This window comes from Haliaeetus leucocephalus, unplaced genomic scaffold (genome assembly GCF_000737465.1).
Source record: "Haliaeetus leucocephalus isolate CR32 unplaced genomic scaffold, Haliaeetus_leucocephalus-4.0 Scaffold932, whole genome shotgun sequence".
Classification (NCBI taxonomy): domain Eukaryota; kingdom Metazoa; phylum Chordata; class Aves; order Accipitriformes; family Accipitridae; genus Haliaeetus; species Haliaeetus leucocephalus.
The window spans coordinates 3,204,011-3,226,878 of NW_010973368.1; the positions used below are offsets into that span (position 1 = coordinate 3,204,011).

At 39.7% G+C, this 22,868-nt stretch overlaps 1 protein-coding gene across 2 annotated transcripts in view; it reads left to right on the forward strand.

Moving 5' to 3' along the window:
* The window catches only part of LIN52 (lin-52 DREAM MuvB core complex component), a 70,458-nt gene that overhangs the window by 26,382 nt on the left and 21,208 nt on the right, over positions 1 to 22,868 (forward strand). The window contains exon 6 of one of the 2 annotated variants that reach the window (XM_010583701.1): positions 18,390 to 21,701. The exons of the other annotated variant lie outside the window; for it this stretch is intronic. Within the exon in view, the coding sequence (XP_010582003.1) occupies positions 18,390 to 18,445 (56 nt within the window). The 3' untranslated portion in view covers positions 18,446 to 21,701. Of the gene's footprint in view, positions 1 to 18,389; positions 21,702 to 22,868 lie in introns of those variants that run through there. 2 annotated transcript variants of the gene reach the window in all.

The window sequence follows — 22,868 nt, forward strand, 5'->3', positions numbered from 1 at the left end:
TAGGATCAGAGACGAGATGGGCTCAGTGCAGAAATATGTTTTGCAACCTAGGCATCAGGCTCTTCTCATCAAATCTAATTTAAGATATTTTCCACTGTCAGAACGCCTGAATTCTCAGCAGGAGTAACACATGCAGTCATTTTTATGCATCCAAACGTTTTCATAACTATTGGTTTATTTGCTTTGTTGGATACATGGACAGAGTGTGGGGAATAAGATGTGCTTATTAAGACAACTTCAATTTTGATCTCTGTTTAGGTAAAGTATGAAGAGGAGGGAACTGTTGGTATATATTGATGGTGATAGATGGAAAACGGTGGTTTCTCACCTTTAATAAAGTTGTCCATCTTATCCAGCAGATGGCATTGAAAATGTACCCACTGCTCTTTCTTCTTGCTAAGCAGTGCCTTAACTGAAATCTGAAATCCTACAGGCTGTACTCTTCCCTTTTCTCTGATGCATAGCTGCAGATCAATTCCTAATGAGGATTTTGAGTGCCCCCTGCCTAGTGTGTAAAACAAAAGCCAACACATGCATGGATTAACAAGAAAGGACTTTAAGGCTGGTGTGCTGCACCCTGCAACAAAATCCATTTTCAGGATTTCAAAGTATTCCTTTAAACATGTAGCATTTGGGCAAGCCCTATTAGTAGTCTTTTCTTTCCTGACTTACGTCGTTTGTCTGTCCATCTGCTTGTCTTCCAGTCATCTTGGTATTTGTGTCATGTGGGCAAATAAGCAGTGATCTTTCAATAAGCTCAGCACCAAAGGCAATGTTAAACACTCATCCTTTTGAGTAGTCCTGCAGCACTCACTAGCTCAGACCTGCTGCTGGATTCCCATAGACAGCACAAGTTCTTCAAGCCAGTGGCAGCATCTGTCCCAGTGAAGGGCATTTCTTAGGCTGGTGACAGTAGGAGTTTGTAGGCCCTTTGCATGTGGGTCACTGGGAGGAGGAAAGATTGATGATATTTAGAGTTGGTATCACTTGCCTTCTAATTAATGAGGACAGTGGGGTGTAATGATTCAAATGGTAACTGAGTATTGCAACAAAGCTGAGAAGTAAAACATCTTTACTATGCACGAAAAGAACATCAGCTGTGTAGTACTTTGTTTCCCGTCATTTCTGTATTTATCTTTATTCTTTCTTTTCAGTAAATATGCTGTTTAATATAATTTCTGTATGATACAGAAACATTGTATCAATGTACAAGCATTACTGTACTCATGGAAGGTAGTGTTTTATTACTTCTGAGCAGCCAAATAATTTGAAAGAAATGATAAAATTTATGTATATGAAACAACTATCATGTGGAGTTAGCATGAATGCCCATGTCAGAACTATGTAGCATGGCTTTGTTTGCCTCGTATTGTTTTATATATTGTTCTGTATTGTGATTATAAATTAGTAAGATACACATTTCAGAGTATTTAGACCATACTGGGAGCTAATGAACATTGCTACCTTTCTAGAACCTATGGGATTAAAAATGCCTTCTACCAGCCCCTTTGTTTCCTTTATATCTGAGGACCTGAGTAGATGTGGAAACGGGAGCTTTTTACTCTTTCCTCCTCCTATTCCAAACAAATTGTCTGTGACCCCTCTTTTGAGAGGGTAGACAGGTAACAGCAGAAATACACTGCTGCTCTTCTGTCCCCCGTTTAGCCTTGTGACCAAGTATAATGCTTGACTCTCCAGTAAGTCCAGGCATCCAAGCTATAATCTAAATCTTCTTCCATTTTTCTATATATCATCTCTGGAATAAAACCTTTCCTGTCTATGCACACAGCTCTTATCCAAGTTCTTACAATATTACACCTTTTCCAGAATCTTTCACTCTGATCTTAACAAATGTTGTTCCACTCGCAAAGATGAGCTCATCATTTTGACTGCGATCAAGATCTCCATACGTTTGTCCACACACTTTGTTATTGTATCAAACCACTTTTCTTTCTCTTCATGGGTTTTTTTGGTGCTTTATCTAATATACTTCATGCTATAACAGAAAGACAACAGACAGTTCCAGTCTGTCAAGAATGCAAATTACTATGAGACATTGCTGTGTTTTCTGCAAAAAACTGGTTTCCCTGCACACTTTGGAGGCATACTCTGTAAACATCCAGGGAGCTAACTCATTCTACTTCCACCTGCTGTACAATATGTATAGAAAACTTCGTAACTGTTAAGGTGATGTGTTGTGAGTATGATACTTTTCAGTGTTGGCTCATTTAACTGTATACCTCTATTGTCTGTCTGTATTTATATATTGTCTCTCCTAAGCTCCTTAGGGCAGAAATAACTTGTCCTGTGTTAGTACACCATGTAGCAGAGGGGGTACTTGATCAACAACAAGAACTTCAAGGTATCAGAATAATTATTCAAGATGTATATCAGCATTGCTAGCTAGCTATTTATTTAAAGGTATTTGTCAAGCTAGCATCCTGGCTGTTTTTCTCTTTTTGTTGACACTTTGTTGAACATGTTGGCTTCCTCTACTTTGGCATTACGTGTCCTAACAGCAGATATGTGTGGAATAAACTTTGTGGAGTATTCCTTGAAGGGCTCTGATGACATAAAAACAGTCTTCTGCAGGAGTGTTCAAGGCTCTTTTGACCAACTGCTTAAGAAAGCAGTTCTAGAAAATGCCACAAAAGGTATGTCTGACGTTTGGGACCAGTGTCTGCAGCTGTTACCTTTTGACACCTACCTAGACCCTCCAAATCAGCAATAGATGTATGTGCAGTCAGATCTTAAATAAGCTGAACTGCTGTTTTGGAGGCATTTATATCTTTCTGTAGATTTATATGAGGTTCTCAGCTTGGACACACCAGTCTGGAACCTTAATTTAGTTGGCATGGATCTAAGCCTTGGATCTAAAGCACTGTTGATGAGATTAAAATGAGATTTCCTTGTTTCATAATAATTCTATTCCCTCAATCTTGGAACTTGACGGAGAAAGATATATACCAATTCATGGGTAGGGGAACCTGAAGGATGGATGGAGAAGTCACATAGCAGGAGTGACTGCATGAGGATTAGAAACCGGGTTTCCATTTGCAGGCTAAAGTGCTGTCTGCTGGGCCATGCTGTCATTCTAGCTCAATAATTTTATCTATCAAAGAAAACTTTACCTGTAAGTAACACAACTCTTGTTGTATTTGAGAGAATGCTTTCTGACCCCAAAATAATATCGTTCAGAACTATTATCAGAAACAGAAGAGGACATACATGAAGTTCAAACATGGCCACAATTAGTCACAGCCTTGCTTTTTCTTCTATTATAAAATAGAAGGGAGAGAGTAGAGTAAAATTTGTTCTCTGGACCTCCACTTTCTGTATAAATTGCAGGCTGCTTGAAGGGCTATAATATCTTTAAATGTTTTATGTCATGTATGTAAATAGCAAAATCTTTTTTTCAAGAAGTTGTAAAGTAATTGTAATTTGCTGTTACTTCTGGTTAGGTAAGTCTGAGAAAGTTAACGAAGTAAGTATGATCTTCATATGCATTTGTAATCACAAAGTTTTAGTTAAACTACACTGATGTAGTTTGTTTTCCTTACAAAGGTTTGTCACTTTGGTATGTTTGTAGAGAGTAGGTTTCAAAATAATTGCCGTAAGTTGAGTTGGATAGAAGGCTGTGACACAAGGATCTGTACTTGGGCCAACTTCACTTGATAGCTCTTTATACTTGGACTGATAAGAATAGTTATGCTAACTTGTTCTGATATGCTGTATGTTGGGCTTTTTTATAGGATTTTGATGTTTCTGAACTAAAAACTTGCTGTTTGGCAGAATTTTTGTGACAAATCTATCTGAACTTGCTGGAGAATGTAGTTACACAAAGTAATTGGGCTTTGTGTGCAGTTGGTGAATGTGGTAGCATTTAACCATGTTTTGCATGTACCCCTCAAGCCTTTGAGCTCCTGGGATGGTCCAGAACAGCCAGGTAGAAGCACAGTCCCCAGCATGGTGAAGCAGAGCAGATTGCTCTAGCCCTGTACGTCTTCAGGCTTGAGTGAATCTTCAAGACACAGCGAATTATTGTGCTGTTTCCCACCTCTTCTGCTTGACTTTAATTGTTTGCACTTTACAACCTATATTTCTGTGTAAGGTTTCATAATCTTTTCCCAGAAAGGAAGTAAGTCTCATTCTCTCTTCTGTAACTTCAAATACTCTGTCACTTCAGGCAGTCTTTTGGTAGGAATAATTTCAAGATAGTGTGAAATACACCATTCACTTCTGGCGAGCTGCTTATAAATCAAGAGATTTCTTCATGAGAATGTGGAAGAAAAAGTGGATCTCTTTGATTTTGAAAGGTAGCACAGTTGTTATTTTACATCTCTACAATTGAGAAGATAAATTGAAAATTCCTATTGACTCCCAACCCTGACAAGAATAAGAGGGGGGGAATTCAGAAAAAAGTAATGGAAGCCAGTCAGATTAAAAGTAGCAAAAAGGAATGCTTTTTACACAATGAATAATTTGATGTGGAACTTTCTGCCACACTGGGAATTTTTTTTTTTTTTTTTAGACGAAGTACTTAGCAGCTATTGAAGAGGAATCAGGCAATTAAATGGATGATGAGAACATTTCTAGTTAGAGCAGAATAAAAATCTAAAATAAAGTAGGAAATATCAACTGCTTCAGGATGTAAAACAAGCACTTAGGAAGAGGAGGAATCTTTCAGAGACTATCATTCCATATGTCTTCATAATGGGGTTCCTTTTTTTTTTTTTTTTTTTTTTTTCTTTTTCCTGTGATGCTTCTGATATTGGGTGCGGTCAGACAGGATACCTGACTGGGTGGATCACTGATCTGCCCTGCTCTATCAATTCCTGTGTTAATTTACAGGTTTTGTGACTACAGACCTGACAAATTCTTGTTTATTAGGAAATAATATTTCTACAATCTTTGTTAGCGACTAGTCTTAGATCCCATCTATTGATTGGATTTTATATGCAAGATTTTAGTCGGTGATATAGAATGTAAATTCAGAGCATGCTCTGAGTTACATCTCTAGAGAGAACATTATTATTAAACCTTTTTGAGGATGTCCCCTGTGGCAGCTCCACAGAGCAGGTGGCCTGCATGGCACAAGCACACAGGGAGTCAGGAGCCTCTGTCTTATCAGAGCATATAATCTAAAAATCACTCAGCCTGTTTCTCTCTCCTGGGGAGATGACGACGATGACACAGGACTTTTATGCTAAGAACTAATTGTTAACCTGCAGAAGACGTCATTCAACACAAATCCCAACAGAAAAGGGCTGGGTGATGGATGTTTCTGGGTAGCAGGCCAAGCTGTCATTCGGTTTTCAACAGATAGTTCTCTGGGTTGCCTCAAGATTTGCATGCCTAGTACCTGGCTTACTTGAAAATAGAGAGCATGTTAATTTAAAAAAAATGCTTACAATTTCTGTTTAGTAATGTATGCATATAAAACTTGGAGGAGCAAACAGTTCCTCCGCTGTCTCAGGACATGAAATGCACTGATTCTTGAATATGGTGCTTGGGTTTCCTGGAACAGTAAGCAAACCAGTGGCTAGGTGGAGGGTTAAAGACTAGGAGACAGCGTTGAACAGGAATGTAGCAAGTAGGTAATATTTAGGAAAGGAATGTAGGATTGCGTATACATCTGTTGATAGGAGCATGGCCTGTAGATCAAGGGAGCTGGTTGTCCACCTCTACTCAGCAGTCATTAGACTGCATCTGCAATGCCACATCCAGTGGTGTCCTCCATTCACCAGCATGAAGAAGACATTGGTAAACTGGAGAGAGTTCAATGGAGGGCCATGAAGACGATCAGGGGGCTGGAGCACTTGCCCTGTGAAGAGAGGCTGAGGGAATGGGGCTTGTTCAGCATGGAGAAGAGGTGACTTCACAGGGACCTGATAGCTGCCTGCCTAGTACCTGTGAGGAGGTTGTTGAGAAGATGAAGTCAGGCTCTGCACAGTGCTGCATGGTGGGAGGACAAGAGACAACAGTCATAAATTGAAGCAAGAAGATTTCTGACTGGATTAAAGAGAAAACTTTTTCAGCACAGAGCAGTCAAGTATTGGAAGGATTGCAAAGAGAGATTGTGCAGTCTCCGTCCATGGATATTTTTAAGACTTGACTGGCTAAAGCCCTGAGCAGCCTGTCTGTTCTGAACAGAAGGTTGACTGGAGACCTGCCAAGGTCCTTTCAAACCTGAATGATTCTCTGATTCTGTACAATTTTCCTTATATGATATTGTACTGTATAGCTTATCATTTGATCTGTTCTCTTATCATAGATTAAATTGTCTTCACTCGTCACTTTTCCTTCATATCCTCTTTTTACTTATACCTCTTCTACTCTGTTGTGCCTTTCTACCTCCAGATAGTGTCTGATACTCTCATTATCACTGAATCATGGAGTCTTCTGGGTTCTCCTGGCTTCCAAAGTTTCTTCAATGCCCCTCAACACTCAGAGCAATCTCACCAGTCAGTAAATCTATGGAGACTCCTCATGGCCATCACCACCTTGTGCTTTACTTTCTGAGCTGTCTTGTAGATGGTTTGCCATCTGCTTTGCTGCAGTGTCTCTGTTCCTCGTTTCCAGTGATGGATGAAGAACACTAGTCTGCTCATTAAAAGATAGCTATGTCACTGTATTCAGCTTTCATAAGAGAAGAAGGTAATGGTAGACATGGCTTCAGACCAGTGGTATGCATGGCCTAGGAATAAACATGAAGAGATTTTTGGAAGCGAAAGAGTACCAAAGCTTACTGGGCTGCTCTCAGTAGAGCTTCTGGAGCAAAAAATAACGTTGGTTTGGTTTTGCTTGGTTTTTTAGGAATGACAGTTGACTAGTATGCTTTACTTCTGGGTTTCAAGAAACTGGAGTTTCTTGTCACAGTTTAAGCCCAGCCAGCAACAAAGCACCACGAGGCCGCTCGCTCACTCCTTCCGCCTGGTGGGATGGGGAGGAGAAAATATAATGAAAGGCTCGTGGGTTGAGACAAAGACAGAGTGGGATCACTCACCAATTGTGGTCACGGGCAAAACAGACTTGACTTGGGCAAAAAACCCACAAAATTTAATTTGTTACCAATCAAATCAGAGCAGGATAATGAGAAATAAAACTGAATCTTAAAACGCCTTCCCCCACCCCTCCCTTCTTCCCAGGCTTAACTGTACTCCCAATTTTCTCTACCTCCTCCTGCCAGCGGCGCAGGGAGACGGGGAATGGGGGTTGAGGTCACTTTGTCACATGTCTCTGCTGCTTCTTCCACCTCAGGGGCAGGACTCCTCACACTCTTCCCCTGCTCCAGCATGGGGACCCTCCCACGGGAGACAGTCCTCCGTGAAATTCTCCCGCGGGGGTTCTTCCCACAGGCTGAAGTTCTTCACAAACTGCTGCAGCATGGGTCTTTTCCACGGGCTGCAGTCCTTCAGGCACAGACTGCTCCAACGTGGGTTTTCCCATGGAGTGACGGTCATCTTCAGGGGCATCCATCTGCTCTGGCGTGGGGTCCTCCACGGGCTGCAGGTGGGCATCTGCTCCCCCGCTCCCCTCCATGGGCTAGGGGGGGGACAGCCTGCTGTCTCACCATGGGCTGCAGGGGCATCACCTCCTCCGGTGCACCTCCTCTCTTCTTCACTGACTTTGGTGTCAGTGTAGGGTTTTCTCTCACATCCCACTCCCCTCTCTGCTGCAGGTTTCCCTTCTTAAATATGTTACCACAGAGGTGCTACCACTGTTGCTGATTGGGTCAGCCTTGGCCAGAGGCAGGTCCGACTTGGAGCCAGGGAAGCTTCTAGCAGCTTCTCACAGGAGCCGCCCCTGCGGTCCCTTCCCCACTACCAAAAGCCCACCACACAAACCCAAAACACTTCTGACCATTGCTCTCAGGAGATATCTGCAGACTCCGATACCTCTGTATTTCTTGTATTTGAATCATGTCTTTAAGCTTTTCTTCAAAACCCATTGCTACTAGAAGTGTGAGGGTGTTTATGAAAAATGTTCTCACATTTCTTCATGGGTCTGGGAGGGTTTATTTTTGGGTGTGTCTTCTATGTCTGCTTTTACAACTGGGCCTTACCTAGTTGCCTTTGAGCTCATTAACAGCTAGATTGTAATTATTCTAGCAGAGCCTGCATTGTTTATATTTTAATATCTGTTCCAAACAGCCCTAAGTGGTATTACAATTTTGTTACCAAGTAGGTCAGATTAAAACTAGCGATAGTTTCTGTGAGTAACAACAATTTTCCCGTGATTTTTAACTCTTCCAAATACATGTTTTTTCTCTATTCATTTGAACTTGACTCTAGTAGCATTTGGATGCTGTAAAAACTGTAACATTTCTAAATCAGTGCATTTCCTCGGATGTTTTGTGACCAACTTGGAGTTGGTAAAGATGGTTTTGAATTCCCTGAACCCTCTTCTGGACTTTCAAATATTCCTCAGCTCAGGGCATTGTTGCCAGGAGAAGAGGATTGTAGCGGACAGAGTGCATGAAAGTAGTCAGTATTATAACTGAAAAAGCTGGACTAAAGCAAGCAGTGAATATACTGGGAAGGATGAAGATTGGGATAAGGGTAGTCATTAAAGAAAGTGCCTTTGATTCATGCGGAGAAAAGAATAAAATTATGGAGGCAATTGTGAAGGTTTTCTTCTGCAGCCCACAAACTGCATATTGCTGCTCTTCCATAATTCTGGTTTAACTAAGGTTAAGCCATTGGCCTTGGAACATTGAGATTTCAATCATTTACTTGTATTTGCTTATACAGACTTTTTACTTGGATTTTTGGAAATTATGGAAGTCCTCTATGTAATTTAATATGTTGTATAGTTGTACTAATGGCAAAAGGAATCTTGGTTTACTTAATGTGTAAATCAAATAATATTGTTCAGTCATAAAAAGCGTGAATCTTCTTTTCATAGAGACCTTCAATATTGATAATTCATTGTTGTGTCAAGGGCTGCAGTCATCTACATGGAAAAATGTTTCAATAAGGAATCTTGGGATTAGAAAGCATTTTAAAAATTTAGTCTGCCTTTTAAAGACATACCTCTGGGCAAATAAATACAGACTACCAAAGTTTGAGCTTCTTTCATTCAGATATCTCTTCCCGTGAAGTTTGTTGATAGAAGTTAAAAATACAGTTCTGCTTCACAGCTCAGGCCATTAGCTAACCTACTGACAGGGGCTTGTTTCTGCCTTTTAGAGGTCAAGGAAGCCGTACCGTTCTTGAACCAGAGCTGCAAGCCTCCCTGTAAACATGCCTTGAAGTCTTCTGATTGGATTTGTGCGCCCTGGCTTGCATAACCATACAGCTTGTATCCCAACATTATTAGCCAAAAGAAGTATAGGGACTTACATAATCATTACACGATTATTTTTCAGCAACTGTACTGTAAATATGTAATTCTCTCTACTCCTAATAACTCTTAATCCCTTTGTTCCTATTGGCTCCTGGGCTCAGATTTTGCCATGGCCTGCGTGCCCTGGCCACTGATAAAACTTGAAAAAATGGTTACTTTCAAGGTTCACCTGCTTTGCTCCCAAATGGTAAATACCTGCTCCCCAGCGTAGGCAGGGGCACCACATCATGGTGCACTGTTTTGTGGGAGCTTGGGCAGTGCTTCTGCCTGCGTGCCTTCTGGGAAGGGTCTGTTCACTTCCAGAAACCTTTCATACCTGGCTGCATGTGTATATTCAGTGCAGACCTCTCCACCTAGCTTTTTCACGTGTTTTATGCTCAAGAGTTCTTGAGCAAACAGTTTTGATCTCATTTCTCCACGTTGCTTGATAAAGAAGATTCCTCTTTGAGATACTGTGGTGAGAAAACCTAAATCATCAAGAACTCTTGGTCTGCTGCAGGGGTTGGGAAGCCAGGAAGAGATTATTTTCCTTTTGGTACAAGCAGGTAGAAAATAAACTTTTAGAGTGCTTCTTGTTAAAACATGCCCCATTTCTATCCTGCTATTTGCCTCCAACATCTGGGATTTGGTGGTCAAAGCTCTCCCAAGCTGTAGCTGTTCCAGTGGTAACTTACACTAGTGAAGTCCCTTTCAGGTATACTTGGAAATATCCTCAACTTTGATGTAACATTGCCTTTCATACTGCTTTTAATATTAGAAGCATAACTTGAATTTATTTCTTTAAGCCTTATAAAATACTTGAACATAATTTTTCTGTGTTTAATTAGCTTCATGAGTCAGCACTTGGTCTTAGGTCTTGACATTTTTGGCGTGTGAAATTTTTTTGTGTATTTGACCTTGGCTTTATTCCAGAATAAATATTTTAAGCTGCTAGTTGTGTGTGGGTTTTTTGTCTTCGGTCTGAGACTAGGGGGCAGACATAAGCAGCACTGAGAGAAGTGAACTGTATAAACCACAATTAGAATTGCAGTGCACAGGTGTCTGAAGATCTTATACAATTGCCAAGCTATTTGTTTCTCAAATGAGAGGGGCTTTGGGAGTGTATTTTGGAGAATAAAAGGAGCAGAAGGCCTTCCATTTGGATGTTAGGGTTGTGGTTTTGGTTTGGGTTTTTTTTTTGGTTTTGGGTTGTTTTTTTTTTTTCCAAATCCTAGTTTAAATTCTTCCAGACTTGATTCATTTGATATCTTTACAGAACCAGCATAATGAATGGTTGAAAGTGATCTACTGCGGCTGGTGATGGAATTTATAACTGCCTTCAGATAGGAATCAGCGTTGAAGAATAAAAATTTCTTGCATGCTAGCTTTTCTTTGAGCATCAAGTTGGGTCCTGTGGTTTAAAAATCTGAATGCCAACATTCAAAGTAAGAATTGTAATGATATTAAAGGAGAATGGCTTTAGCATCAGGATTAAGGATGAGTTCTGTTGCAGATACTTGAGAATCTTTTGGGGAAGGTAGGCATGTTAGATCTCTGTGCTAGTCATATACGAAACATTATTGCAATGAAAAAATAGTGAAGTGAATAAATAGCAGCTCACAGTACAAGACGCTCAATGTATCTACAGTCCCAGTGTTCACTGTATTTTGCAATTTAATGCACAATAATTTTTTAGTTCTGTATTTCTGTATGCTCCACTGTGTCAGATCTGTATTCTTGGGATGTGAGGTTCCATTAAAAAATAAATAATAATCGCAGCCCCCGCTCCCCCGCCGTACACTCATTTTCTATAATATGGTAATGATATCACCGTAGCAGTAATTACGGGTCATCTTCATTTCTTTCATCTCTGCTGGTTCTGATGGCTTCATTCCTTTGACGGAGAAGATTTGGCTCTGGGTGCTGTGATTATTTTGTTAAGCATTATTCGAATAGACAGGAGTGAGAGAAATTAATCAATCCAAATGCAATTAGCATCATGTTTAACCCAGTGATGGACGTCTCAAGGTGAAACAGCCAGGGGAGTTTCAGACATTATTATTCAATCCAGTGGCTCTTATCTAAATTATAATCAAGAGAGGTTTTTATTGGCTTCGCAGAGAGAAGATGTAACTCTTTCCCTGCTTTGGGGGTCAAAGGGATCAGGTCTTTGGCCCCACAGGATGTTGGCTGCAGGCAGCTCCTAGAAGTGGGAAGTACTGTAGGAGTTTCCTTTAATATGGGGATCACTCATGAGAAAATATCTGCACATCTTAATATGTGACCTGGAACATAAGTTTAGTAGCTCCCTGGGCTTTGGCAGGGATGCCATTGCCCCTTGCTTTGACTGTTTTCATTGACTGGCTTTGTCCATCTGTATGTGCATAAATACTGTTTGTAGTTTTTGCATTCGAAGCTCTGTGAACATCATTGTTTGCAATTTAGTGCAAACAGAATGGTATTGCCTTGCAAGGTAGGGAAGTCTGATTAGGAGAACAAGGTAAATTATTCTGCAGAGAAGGAATCTGATTGTTTTTTAGAGCTGATACAGTTTTAGTATTTACTGATAGCAACAATGACATTTTTGAGGATATCTTAATCTGCAGCAGATCTGTTATCACCAGTCTGGATAATCCTAGGATCTCTGAGATCTCTTATCAGGTATACAATAAAACACCACTAGTATGGGTGGAGAAAAACAAGGTGGAAAGAGGTCACATGAGGATTTCATGATTCAGGAACGCATTAGGTATTTGATTCCCATTCTGAAGGCTCTAGCTAACACTCACTAAACTGTTTCACTGGTTGAAAAGTTTATCAGTCTCAGCTATTTACCACTTCTCTGTCAGAGATTACTGTTTTCATAGCATACTGGGATGAGTGGTCCACGTGCCTCACCTGCTCTGATTCACAGCCTGGCTTTGTGCAAGCCTCCACCTTCTTTGGCATTTCAAAACAAGTCATGCCAGACTGAACTACAGCTGAAGTAAGGGCAGATTCTGCTGTCTCATTCACCAAGGGAAGGACAGTGATGCTTTTTACCAAAGGTGGTGGTAATATTTTAAAATGCTGCAGCAAGACTTGACAGAGCTCATCTTTCAGAGCCTGAATTCTAGCACGGTTGCTGACTCCTTTAGTATACATCTGTACATCACTCCTTACTGAGGCTGTGACCCCATCTGTAAGATGGGAATTAAATCACTGTATGTCTCAGGAATATTGTGAATCTTGATAAACTTTGCAAGTGCTTTGATATTGATTATTGAAAGATGCCACAGTAATGCAAGCTTATTCCACCTGGAGGTTTATGCTGATTCTGTCTTCTTACCTGAAAAATGTCTTTCAGGAGTGCTAGATGATTACGCTGGTCTTCAGTGTAAATGTAACAGTTCCTGAAGCACAGGTCTGAATATCTGCACATGCCAGTTCTACCTTCGCTAAAGGTGACTGACACTGGTTTTGCTAACCACTGCTCTCCTGAGATGGCAGTTCCAGCTCTTTATGAAATTGGGCTTGGTGTAGCTTTCACCGATAAGTATTTGTCAAAGGCCCACAGTCATCAAGTAGCAGTTCATTTGACAATTACATTAAGGAAGTATGTAGTTAGCAGAGTAATTGGAGCTCTTTTTATGAAGGAAGAGGAGTGAGCTGGTGCCAGCAAGCATCCAGGTGGTGGTAGGCTTTTGGGGGTCTGGTCTCAAGATAGAAAGTGGTCCATATGATATCTCTCTCTGATAGAAGTTCAGACTATGTTGGCTGGGTAGTAATATTCTGTTGGTCTTGTCTGACATAAGCCTCTTTTTTCTTTGAGAGCTGTTTAGTAATAATGTCAATCTTAAATATTTTTGCTGGTTTTAGATTGCCTTTTTGCCTTCATTCCCCCCACCCCTGCAACTGATTTTTTTTTTTATTCCCCTTCCAAATGCAATACTAGTTGACCCCAGCCAAAAGATGTGGCTTTGCCATTGGCTTTCACAAGTCTGCTCAAACAAGACTCCCACAGTTACTCACAGGCAGATTCCTCTAGGTCTTTTTTATGTCCTACCAACTAAGAAAAAGAATGGTTGTGTCTTCTTATCCTAACATTGTGTCTCAGGACAAAAGAAGTAATTTCTGATGCAACAGACCCTTGTGATAGAGGGGTTAAAAACCAGAGTAGTGTTCTGCTGTCTCTCTGCAATTCATGTTCTTTGCCCTGAACTGATAATTTCCACTGATAGTTCGTCAGAAATAAACCCTTTTAGTTTTGTTTTCTGTGTAGTCCTAAGACACAGCAGTAGCTTGAGAGTGCATGATTAGTACTTTAAAGGAATCCTTCCATGTTGAAAAACAAGTTCTTTAGTTACCATAAGTACGACTGAATGGGAGGAATAACTGATAAGCTAACAAAGTATGACAGTGCCTAAAAGAACCTTTTTGTAGTCAAGAATGTAGCATTGAAAGTGTGATACTATAAGACATTTCAGGGCTAAAAACATGTTCTGTTCACAGGGCATTAATTGTATTTCCAGGTTTTTTAAGTAGCAAGGCCTTCAGATTTCAACACGGCTACAATTTTCAGGTCAGAGGAAGAGCACAGTCAAATTTGTCCTGTAAGTTGTATATCTGGGGGAGCGGCAGAGAAGCGCTTCTTTAGCAGGTGACTTCATTTTAAAATATTTGTGATCTGAAGATGCTCACAGGCTTTGTTTTGAGATTTTTAGGTAAGCCCAGAGGTAGTAAGCAGCAGAAGGTATAATGATCATGATAAATGTATGATAAATACAGTTTGTCACGTACATCTTTTACATAGACTTTATTACCAAGTGTGTTGCGCTTTTGCATTTAAGTGTATATTATGTTAAAAAAGCGTGTACATATGTATGTTGCTTAGGGATTCTCCTGGATGAAAGTTGCTTATGTAAGTGTAAATCACTGTTTTTGTTGCTGATTTTATAGCAGTAAATCCTTCCATTATTTCCTGGCTATCCAGACCTTATGACACAGTATGTCCTGTGCTGTCCTATGTGTGAGAAGGCTTTTTATGGGGAGCAATCAGGCTGGATCCCAATCTCCAGGGCAGTGGTTTTTTCTAATTAAATTGTCACCGGAAGGACTATCCGGAACAGCAGTTTTCATTTTCAATCGAGGAAAAAACATTATGAGTCTTTGTCATTTGATTAAAAGTTACTTAACCTTTAAATTGCTACAGATGTAAAGATAGCTCTGAGTTTCCAATGTAATCGCCTCCAAGTTAAAATCAGGAAAATCTTTGTGTAATGAAACCCATATGTCATAGTGAAAGGATGCAAAGCACTGGCAGAGTGGGCTGCTCTAGCAGGAGATTCTGCACCCAATCTTGTTAACCAGGACTGCTTTTGGTAATCCCTCATCTCCTCACTTGTAGGAAATCAATCTGTACTACTGAATCTTTTCAACCAGCAACCACAAAATTTACTGTGGAGAGGCAGCTTGGGGACAATCGTAGTAGAAAAGGAGCCCCAGGCAACAAGGCTAAATGCGGGATTGAGGGATTGAAGTTCTAAAGAGGAGATTATATTAAACCTTATTCTACTCCCCTATCAAGTAGAAATGTCTCCTTCTTTCAGACCCAGCCTTTCCTACCCAATACCTGTTCTTGAGATCTGCTTGGCAGATTTTGCCAGGCAGGAAACTTAATTCATACAGTACAGCATTCTCTGTTAATTATAACAGCCTGATACCATTTTTCAATACATTTCTCTGAAAGAGTCTATTCAAGAACTCAACTTCCATTGTAACCAGTGCTGTTAACATCTTAAAGTGTTTTTTCTACCAGTCTTCAGTATCCTTTTCCTCCTCTCTAGTAGGTGAGGTTAATTTGTATCCAAGCTATTGCGATCATATCCATTGTTGATTTTTCTATTGTAGTAGAAGCACAGCGTAGGCAAGGTTGTAAATCGTCACTTGACATGGAGATTCATATTTCTCTTTCATACTGCACAGCCTCTGTAGTGTCTGTTTGCTGGTACAATGAAACCTGCACTCAAGCCGTCTCTTCACTTGAAGACCGTGGTTTAAGCAACCATTTGAAAGAAAAAATCCCCAAGGTTTTCACTAGAGTTTTGTCCAACCTTTTAATTAAAAAATCCACCTCTATCTACTACGCAACTGGCTTCTGCTGGTCCCTTGGGTGGTTGCTTAAGGCAGGTTTTACCATCTCTCTTAGACTGCAATCATATTTAGAATGTGGGTGATGATTTCTTCGTTCACAAGCTCTTCCCTCACTCCAGCAAGATCCAAAAGGCCCCATTGGAAATTATATTCCCATTATTAAGAATTCATTTATCAGAAGCAATACTGGGTAGAGGAGTCAGTTTAATATTAGAGGCTTTTCTGTGCAAAACCCAAGCTCAAATCATACTCCAGTGCAGATTAAAGAGGAACAAAGGGGAAGAAGTAGCCAAGACGTTTGAACGCAGTACCATGTAATATATATTTGGCCTGTGTTTACCAGGAATACATTGAACTGTGGTTCTTGGGCAGATAAGAGAAGCAGCTGAAGCAAGGGAAACAAGCTTGTTATGTTTGTGGAAACTTGCCCTTAGTTTGGCTGTGATTTTTTTGTGATATGAGGATGTTATTTCCTGGCCATTTTCATACATATACAAAGATGTGAGGTCCTTTTTTTCAGTTTGGCATGATATCTTTAAATATAAACCCGATGCAAGCCTGAGTATGTGAGGAGAAGAGGAATACAGAATAGCAGAAGGCTGTCTCCTGCTCCTAATGGGATTTTGTAGCAGCATGTGCGAGTTTGTTTCAGAAGTCAGAAATGAACAGATGTTGGTATAAATTACCTCTGTGTCTGATGTCTTGCAAATTAAAAGCGCGGTTGGCATCACTAAACAATTTCACCAGGTTGGGGGGGGAAGCGGGCGGTGATTATTGTAGCAGGTCGGTAAGAATCCTTAAGCTGCAGCAGAACAGGATAGCAAGGATAAAGGAATGAAGAATAAAATGAGAGGTCTGTGAATTAATCAGAAATGTTAACATCTCCGATGACAAGTGAACAGGAGGGCACGTGCTCTGGAGCAACCCCCAACCCACAGTAATTTCACTCAGCGCGCAGAAGGAGTCTATGCTCTCTGCCTGATTTATAGGGTGCAGCCCTCACTGGGGGAACAGAATTGTCATGCATTCGTATATCTCCTATATGGGACTCCGGAAAACTTTCCACTCTATCAACTACAGTTTGGCTTTGTGCTTTCTCCGTTAAGAGCATTTTAAAACCATGCACTGTTGATGGTGCAAAGCAGGGAAGTGTCAAACAACTGGTGCTGAAAATGTATTCCTAGCTGAAATTTTTAAAAACTTGCATTTTTATTTAATCATGTTCTTTGTGCATAACAACTTAGTTCTGGACAAAATAAAAATCCACTCTGCCCTTCTGCAGCACCTTCTATTTGTGTTCAAATAGCACTTAAAAGATACAAGCTATCTTGCGGATGGGAAAGTAGAAGTACAAACCAGTACTTTTGTGGTAGTTCATGCTGTGAATCAGAAGCAGAGTTGGGAATGGATCCCAGATGATATAACTCACAGCTGCAGGCATGAACCAAGTGAATAATGCAGTGATCTGCTTGAATCTGCAGCCAGTCTGAGGCATGTTCCACTCACAGCAGTGGACTTTGCAGCCTATGAATATCAGACAGTTCATAACACCACTAATTGTTTTACAGGGATCTTGTTGATGACAGTACCTTGTGGTACAATTTTGGGTAGACAAATTAAAATGTAATAATATAAAGAAGAGGCTTTTAAGGCACAAATTCTAACCTTTAGGTAAAGAATAACAAAATGTCTTTACCTGAGGGTGCGTACTGAGTATTTTAAGCTGAACATTTTTATTACATTTTAGTTCTATTCTAACAGATATTCAGTAATACCAAAGGAAAACCCAACATCAGCAACAAGCCCACCTCCAGTTTTTATGCTAATTGTCATTTCTGTTACTCTCTCAGTAGAGAGGTCAGCAATTGAATGGATAAAACAGAAAATGAATTGCCGTCTCCTTCCAGAGTCTCACTAGGCCAGTTGTGGGAAACATACATGCTTTCATCAATCCTGTGAATAAAAACCTCCATGTTTTGATGCCTGTCAGTCCAGCACAAAGCTTACACCTTTATTTAAAAGAAATGAAGGGAAGCACTGGTGGGAAGATTGTCATTCTCCAGGACTGAATCGCTAATCGTGTTGTCTTTGATGCATTGTATTGTTATTGCAAGACAAAGATAGTATTAGGGCTGCTCTGCCAGTTTGTGAGCTTATGGGCTCACCAGTCAGAAATGTCTCGTGCAGAAAAGTGGCTGTGTAAACCCTGCTGTAATACAGCTACCAGAGATTGATGGTGCCAAGAGTGAGAGAGAGACATATAAACCTTGCCTTGCTGTATTAAACATCGAAGGACTGACAATGCAGAGAGAGAGAGAAGACCAAAGCTCTATAAACTTTACTTTATTACACCATCCATAGATGAACTGCATTGAAGGAATATAAACCCCATTATATTACAGCATCCAGGGACTGACACTGCTGAGAGAGAGAAAATGCTGTCTAATTTCTGTTGAAGATCATAGCATCCAGGGACCAATAATCCTGAAATGGAGAAAGAGAGAGTTCCATAATCTGTGACGGATTATAACATTCCAGAACAATTGCTCTGAGATAGAGTGATGGAGATCTGGATTACACCATTTGGAGATGGATAGTACAGAGAAAAGGAGATGCTGCGAGAGCATAACGCACTAGGAATAGAAAGCATAGATTGTATATAATGAGACAGCCTGTGGGAATTATTGCTGAGTTTAGGAGATTCCAGGCCCTGCCTGTATTTCTAGGATATCAGGAATTCAAGCTGAAATGCAGTTTTATTTATTTTCCACTTAAAAAAATAAATTAAATAAGCCTTACTCACTGTTGGTATAAGAACAAAACTAAATTAATTTCTTATCCTATGCTTAAAATCTGTAAATTACACAATTGTTTGGGTTTCTTGGCTTTTTTAAAAATATTAATCTCTTTTTTCTCCCTTGTGATTTCAGCTAGAGAAATGACTCGAGGGAAATTTCTGAACATCCTAGAGAAACCCAAAAAGTAGCTGCCACATCTGGAGTTTGGACAAAAATACCCCAACTAGATCATTTTATGTACTGCGGATCCAGATGAACCCCAGAACTTCTAAGAAGTACAAAGCTTTTGCTCTCGACCTTCAGAAGCAAACATCTCTTTTTGCTTCCACAGCTCATCTCTTTACTGGGGAGACATACTGCATACACAGGTCATAAGGATTGCAATTGGTTCTGTTGGAATTTGGGCTTCATCTGACCATAAGGTGTCCAACAGGAGGACTCGGCCCTGACATGCTGTGACAAAGTTACCTGTTTTAATCAGCTATTCGAAGTGAACAACCATAGTGTCCTTATTCAGTTGCTCTCAGTGGCAGCACCAGTTTGAAGTACACAGCAAATCTGACACTGGCCAGTGCACATCATGAGGCTTTGACTTTTTTGTGTGTCTTTTGTCTTAGATGCATTGATTTCCTATGTGCAACTTATGTGCTAAAAGATTTGAGCAGAGTTTGGAGTGCGGATTGACCAACAGCACTGGTTCAGCAGGAGCATATGCTTTTAGTGTAGAAGCTGAGTGCAGTCTGTGCATTAGATTCCAGTTACTCGCTGCCTTCAGAGAAGCATGTCTGGTACTCCGAGGAGGACCTCCAGACCTTTGGTATACCAGGAGCTTCATCTCACTCTGAACGGTTCTTTAGTGAAATTGAGACTGACAGACAGTAGGGAGTAAGAGGTGTTACTGTATCATGAAGGAAAATACCCCTACAGAAACTTCGGCCAGTACACAAAGAAGCAGCTTTGTCAGTCCACTGCAATTCTCTGCTTCTTACAGAGCTAGAAACTGAAGAAAGTTATCAAGTTGAAAAGTGGTAATATTTTCAGTTAGCACCCCAAGAAGGGGCAACAGGATTGTTAGCCACGTTGTGAGGATGGTATGCTTTTACAGAATCTTAACATTTCTGAAAATAACATTTTGTGGTATTTTTAATTACTTACAAAACAGCAACCTCAAAATTTTCTTCCCCTACAAAACCAGAATTTTTAAGACAGAATTTTCTGTGGCCTGGTCTCTTTCAGCACAGTTTTGGGCTTTATTCATCTTACAGTTTAATGCCTTTTCCTTCTGTTAATGCACTTCTGCATGTTCACCCCTGAGAAGAGGTAAGAAGCATGTTCAGACTTCTTATTTTATTTAAGAGAATAATTTTTTTTATTTCATCCTCTTTCCTTTTCCTAGAAAACAACATTTTAAGGATCAGTAAGTATGTTCTTTTTAGGGTACAACATAATATTGAAACATTGTTTGAAGGGCAGGGTTTTCTTCTCTATTTAGAAATGGTTTTTTTAGCATGCAGGCTTTTCAAAACTTGATGTTTCCCAGGCTGAAGTCACATGTGAGAGGAGAAATTACTTGGAAATAGTGCATGTAACAGGCTGTCCCTAGAGCGTTGTCTTTTTCTGTCTTTGCAGAGAGAGGAGACTCTTTTCAGGTGCATGTGCAATAGAGGAGGAGATCTTTTAATCAAATAGACTTACCTGAATTTTTACTAAAATGCTGGTGGCCTTTTGGTTTGCAGTCTGTGGTCTTGGTTATTACCAGTCAGAACTAGGCTCGTTTTGGACAGCTCCTGTTAACTAAGTTTAGGCAGTTAAATCCCACATCCCGGAAAGACCCTGCACAACTACTGAATATTTAGGAATGTCAGGAGTCTGATCTTAAACTTAATGGATTTATTTCTGTACTTCACAGTTTATGCAGGGCTGAGCTTAACAGGAACTCCATCCCCTGAGAATATGAGAGTTCAGACAGATGAATGTGAAGAGAAGCTGAAAGTGATAATTCAGAGACTGAGAAAAAACCTGCTGGTACAAACTGATGTTGATGTAGCTTGAGGTATTATATTACACATTTTGAATGCAATTTTAAGTTTGTATACTATATATATATAATATATATACACATATATGACATAATGGGATACTTCGTCTGTATCACCAATACAAGTTTGTGCATTTTATAGAGGTTTGTTGGCCCAACACCTTAAGGAATTGAGATCTGAAAGGAGGAATATAGGAGAAGATATGAAAGCCTGGCATGGAAGTATATGTATATTTTCTGTTATGTTCAGTAAGGAATTTCAAACTTTAGGTAGTTTTTAGTAACATATATGTGTTAAAAAAACCAAACAAACAAAACCCCCCTTTTACCTTATGCAATACTTATCTTCTATAGGGCAGTCAGTAATGTATGCTTTAGAGTTGTGATATTTATTGGCTTTGTACTTGTCATCTGTAGAGATGAGTCAGTGATGTATTTTTTTTATTGGTAATATTTATATGTACTTTTGTGTTAGCCAGAGAATTGTAATCTGTCTGCTACTGCTTTGTGGTTTGATAATAAACAAATGCAAATTTCAGAGATTTGTCTGGGTTTCCAAAATAGCCCTCTGAGATGCAAAAGCTTTTGCTCAGCCACTTAGGCAATACTCTTCCTCAGGCTCTTCTTCACACTTCTGCATGCCACCACAGGGTTTGGCCTAGTGCTGCTCCATTCCCATCAGTAAATAAATATTTGGCAATATCCAAATGGTACTAAGGGTTTTCACACCCTTTTGAACCCAATTTTTTTCCTTCAGTGACGTCCTTCCTGACATCCCTGCAGTATCTATCTATACAAGAAAATCTGCGTGACTTTTTGTTACTAATAACCTTCTGTATTTTGAAACAAAAAAAAAAGTTTTGATAAATTAAAGATGGGAATGAAGAATATAAGAAAATCAAGATTTGGTAATATTAATCAAGCTAATGCATTGTTTTATAAAGTGTTTTCATGTGTTGGTATGTTAAATGTTACTGTGAGGTTCTTGGAAATAAACCCAATATGTATTTAGTTCCTTTTAAATGCCAGTGTTACATATATTCAGTTGTAAAGGCTATTCACTTCAGTCTTGGAGTATCAAATGCTTTGTTGTTCAATCCAGCTGAGAAAAAATTCTTGTTTGTTATGCTAATGATTATCAAAATAAAAGTCTAGTAGCACTGGCAATTGAAGAGCATAATATTCCATTTAAGTCAGTGTTTTGCCATTATGAAATTAACAATTTTGGACAAATGCTATAACCCACACTTCTCAATGTTGCTTTGTATTTCCCTCAACAAGTCACCTAGAAATAACAGATTAGTGAAAATTGACTAATGCAACTTGGAGGTAATGTTTGAACCTTATTGTGGTTTATTTTACTGATTTTTATGTTACATAAAAATGTAAGGTGCTATTACAAGTCAAATCACAAGCCCGTCTTATCTGTAATCTTCTCTTTGATTATAAACAGTTGTAGAAGGATAGGGAAGGATATAAACAAAAGGCTTACACAGAGTGATTTTGCTTTAGGGTAACTTACACAGCATTCAGCAATCTGTTTTAGTTGAATCTGGTCCACAGCAGACCTTACCCTCCGTAGATTTGTCTTTGTCTTAATCTGTCTGTACTTCTGGCCTCTAAAATGCCCCTGGACAGCGAGTTCCATAATTCAGTTATGCAAAGAAAAGTTTAAAAAAAAAAAAGGTGGGGGGGTGGGGCTGGGTGGAAGTCATTGTTTGGTTTAAACCTGCTTATAATTCCATTTCAAACCTTTCATTTCTTTTATTGTCAGAAACAGTTGTTTGGGGCTTTTTGTTCTTTGATGTCTGTGCACTACTCATGATTTTTCAGCTCCTGCTCTGTTTTTGGTTCCATGGTTATGTTCACCTTCCTTATGTTCCCAATGTTCAATTGTCTGTCGTCTATTACAGCCCAAGATGGCATAATCAAAATTACAGAGCATTCAGAGTGCAAGCATACTGTGGAGGCGTGTAAGTCTTAATTACAGCTTGTATTTTGTTCCTCTGCTATTTTCTCCCGCATCATCATGGGCTAAATCCTGTTTTGAGTATCTCTAAGAACAGGATCATCACTTACATTTGCAGTCTGTGCATGCAGCTGATCTCATCCACTTCATCTTCACCCACAGTAACTTGTCTTAGGCAAAAAACACTTTTTCCAAATCATGACGACAGTCATGCCAACCATTTCATGTTGAGGAATTGATACTGGGTAATTCCATCATCAGCCTATGCAGTACGTAAAAAAGATAAAGTAGGTCTTTGTCATATGGTCTGAAATCCTGGACTCCTATCCTACCACAAGTTCAGTAACATTGCATAAACATTTCTGTAATTCTTCTGAACTGATACCAATTTTTTGACATACGCAATCAAAGAATGAGACAACTTGAAAATTACTGCTGCAGAAAATCCACAGACTGTTACATATGCTCTCCTAAAGTGGGCAGTGATTGAAAACACCAGAGATATCATCTTGATAGAGACATTTCAGGCATCCTCACATTTACTCTGAATTCCTCCTAAGGAAGAACCCCAGGCAACAAGGGTACTCGTAGTGCGGAAATGCAT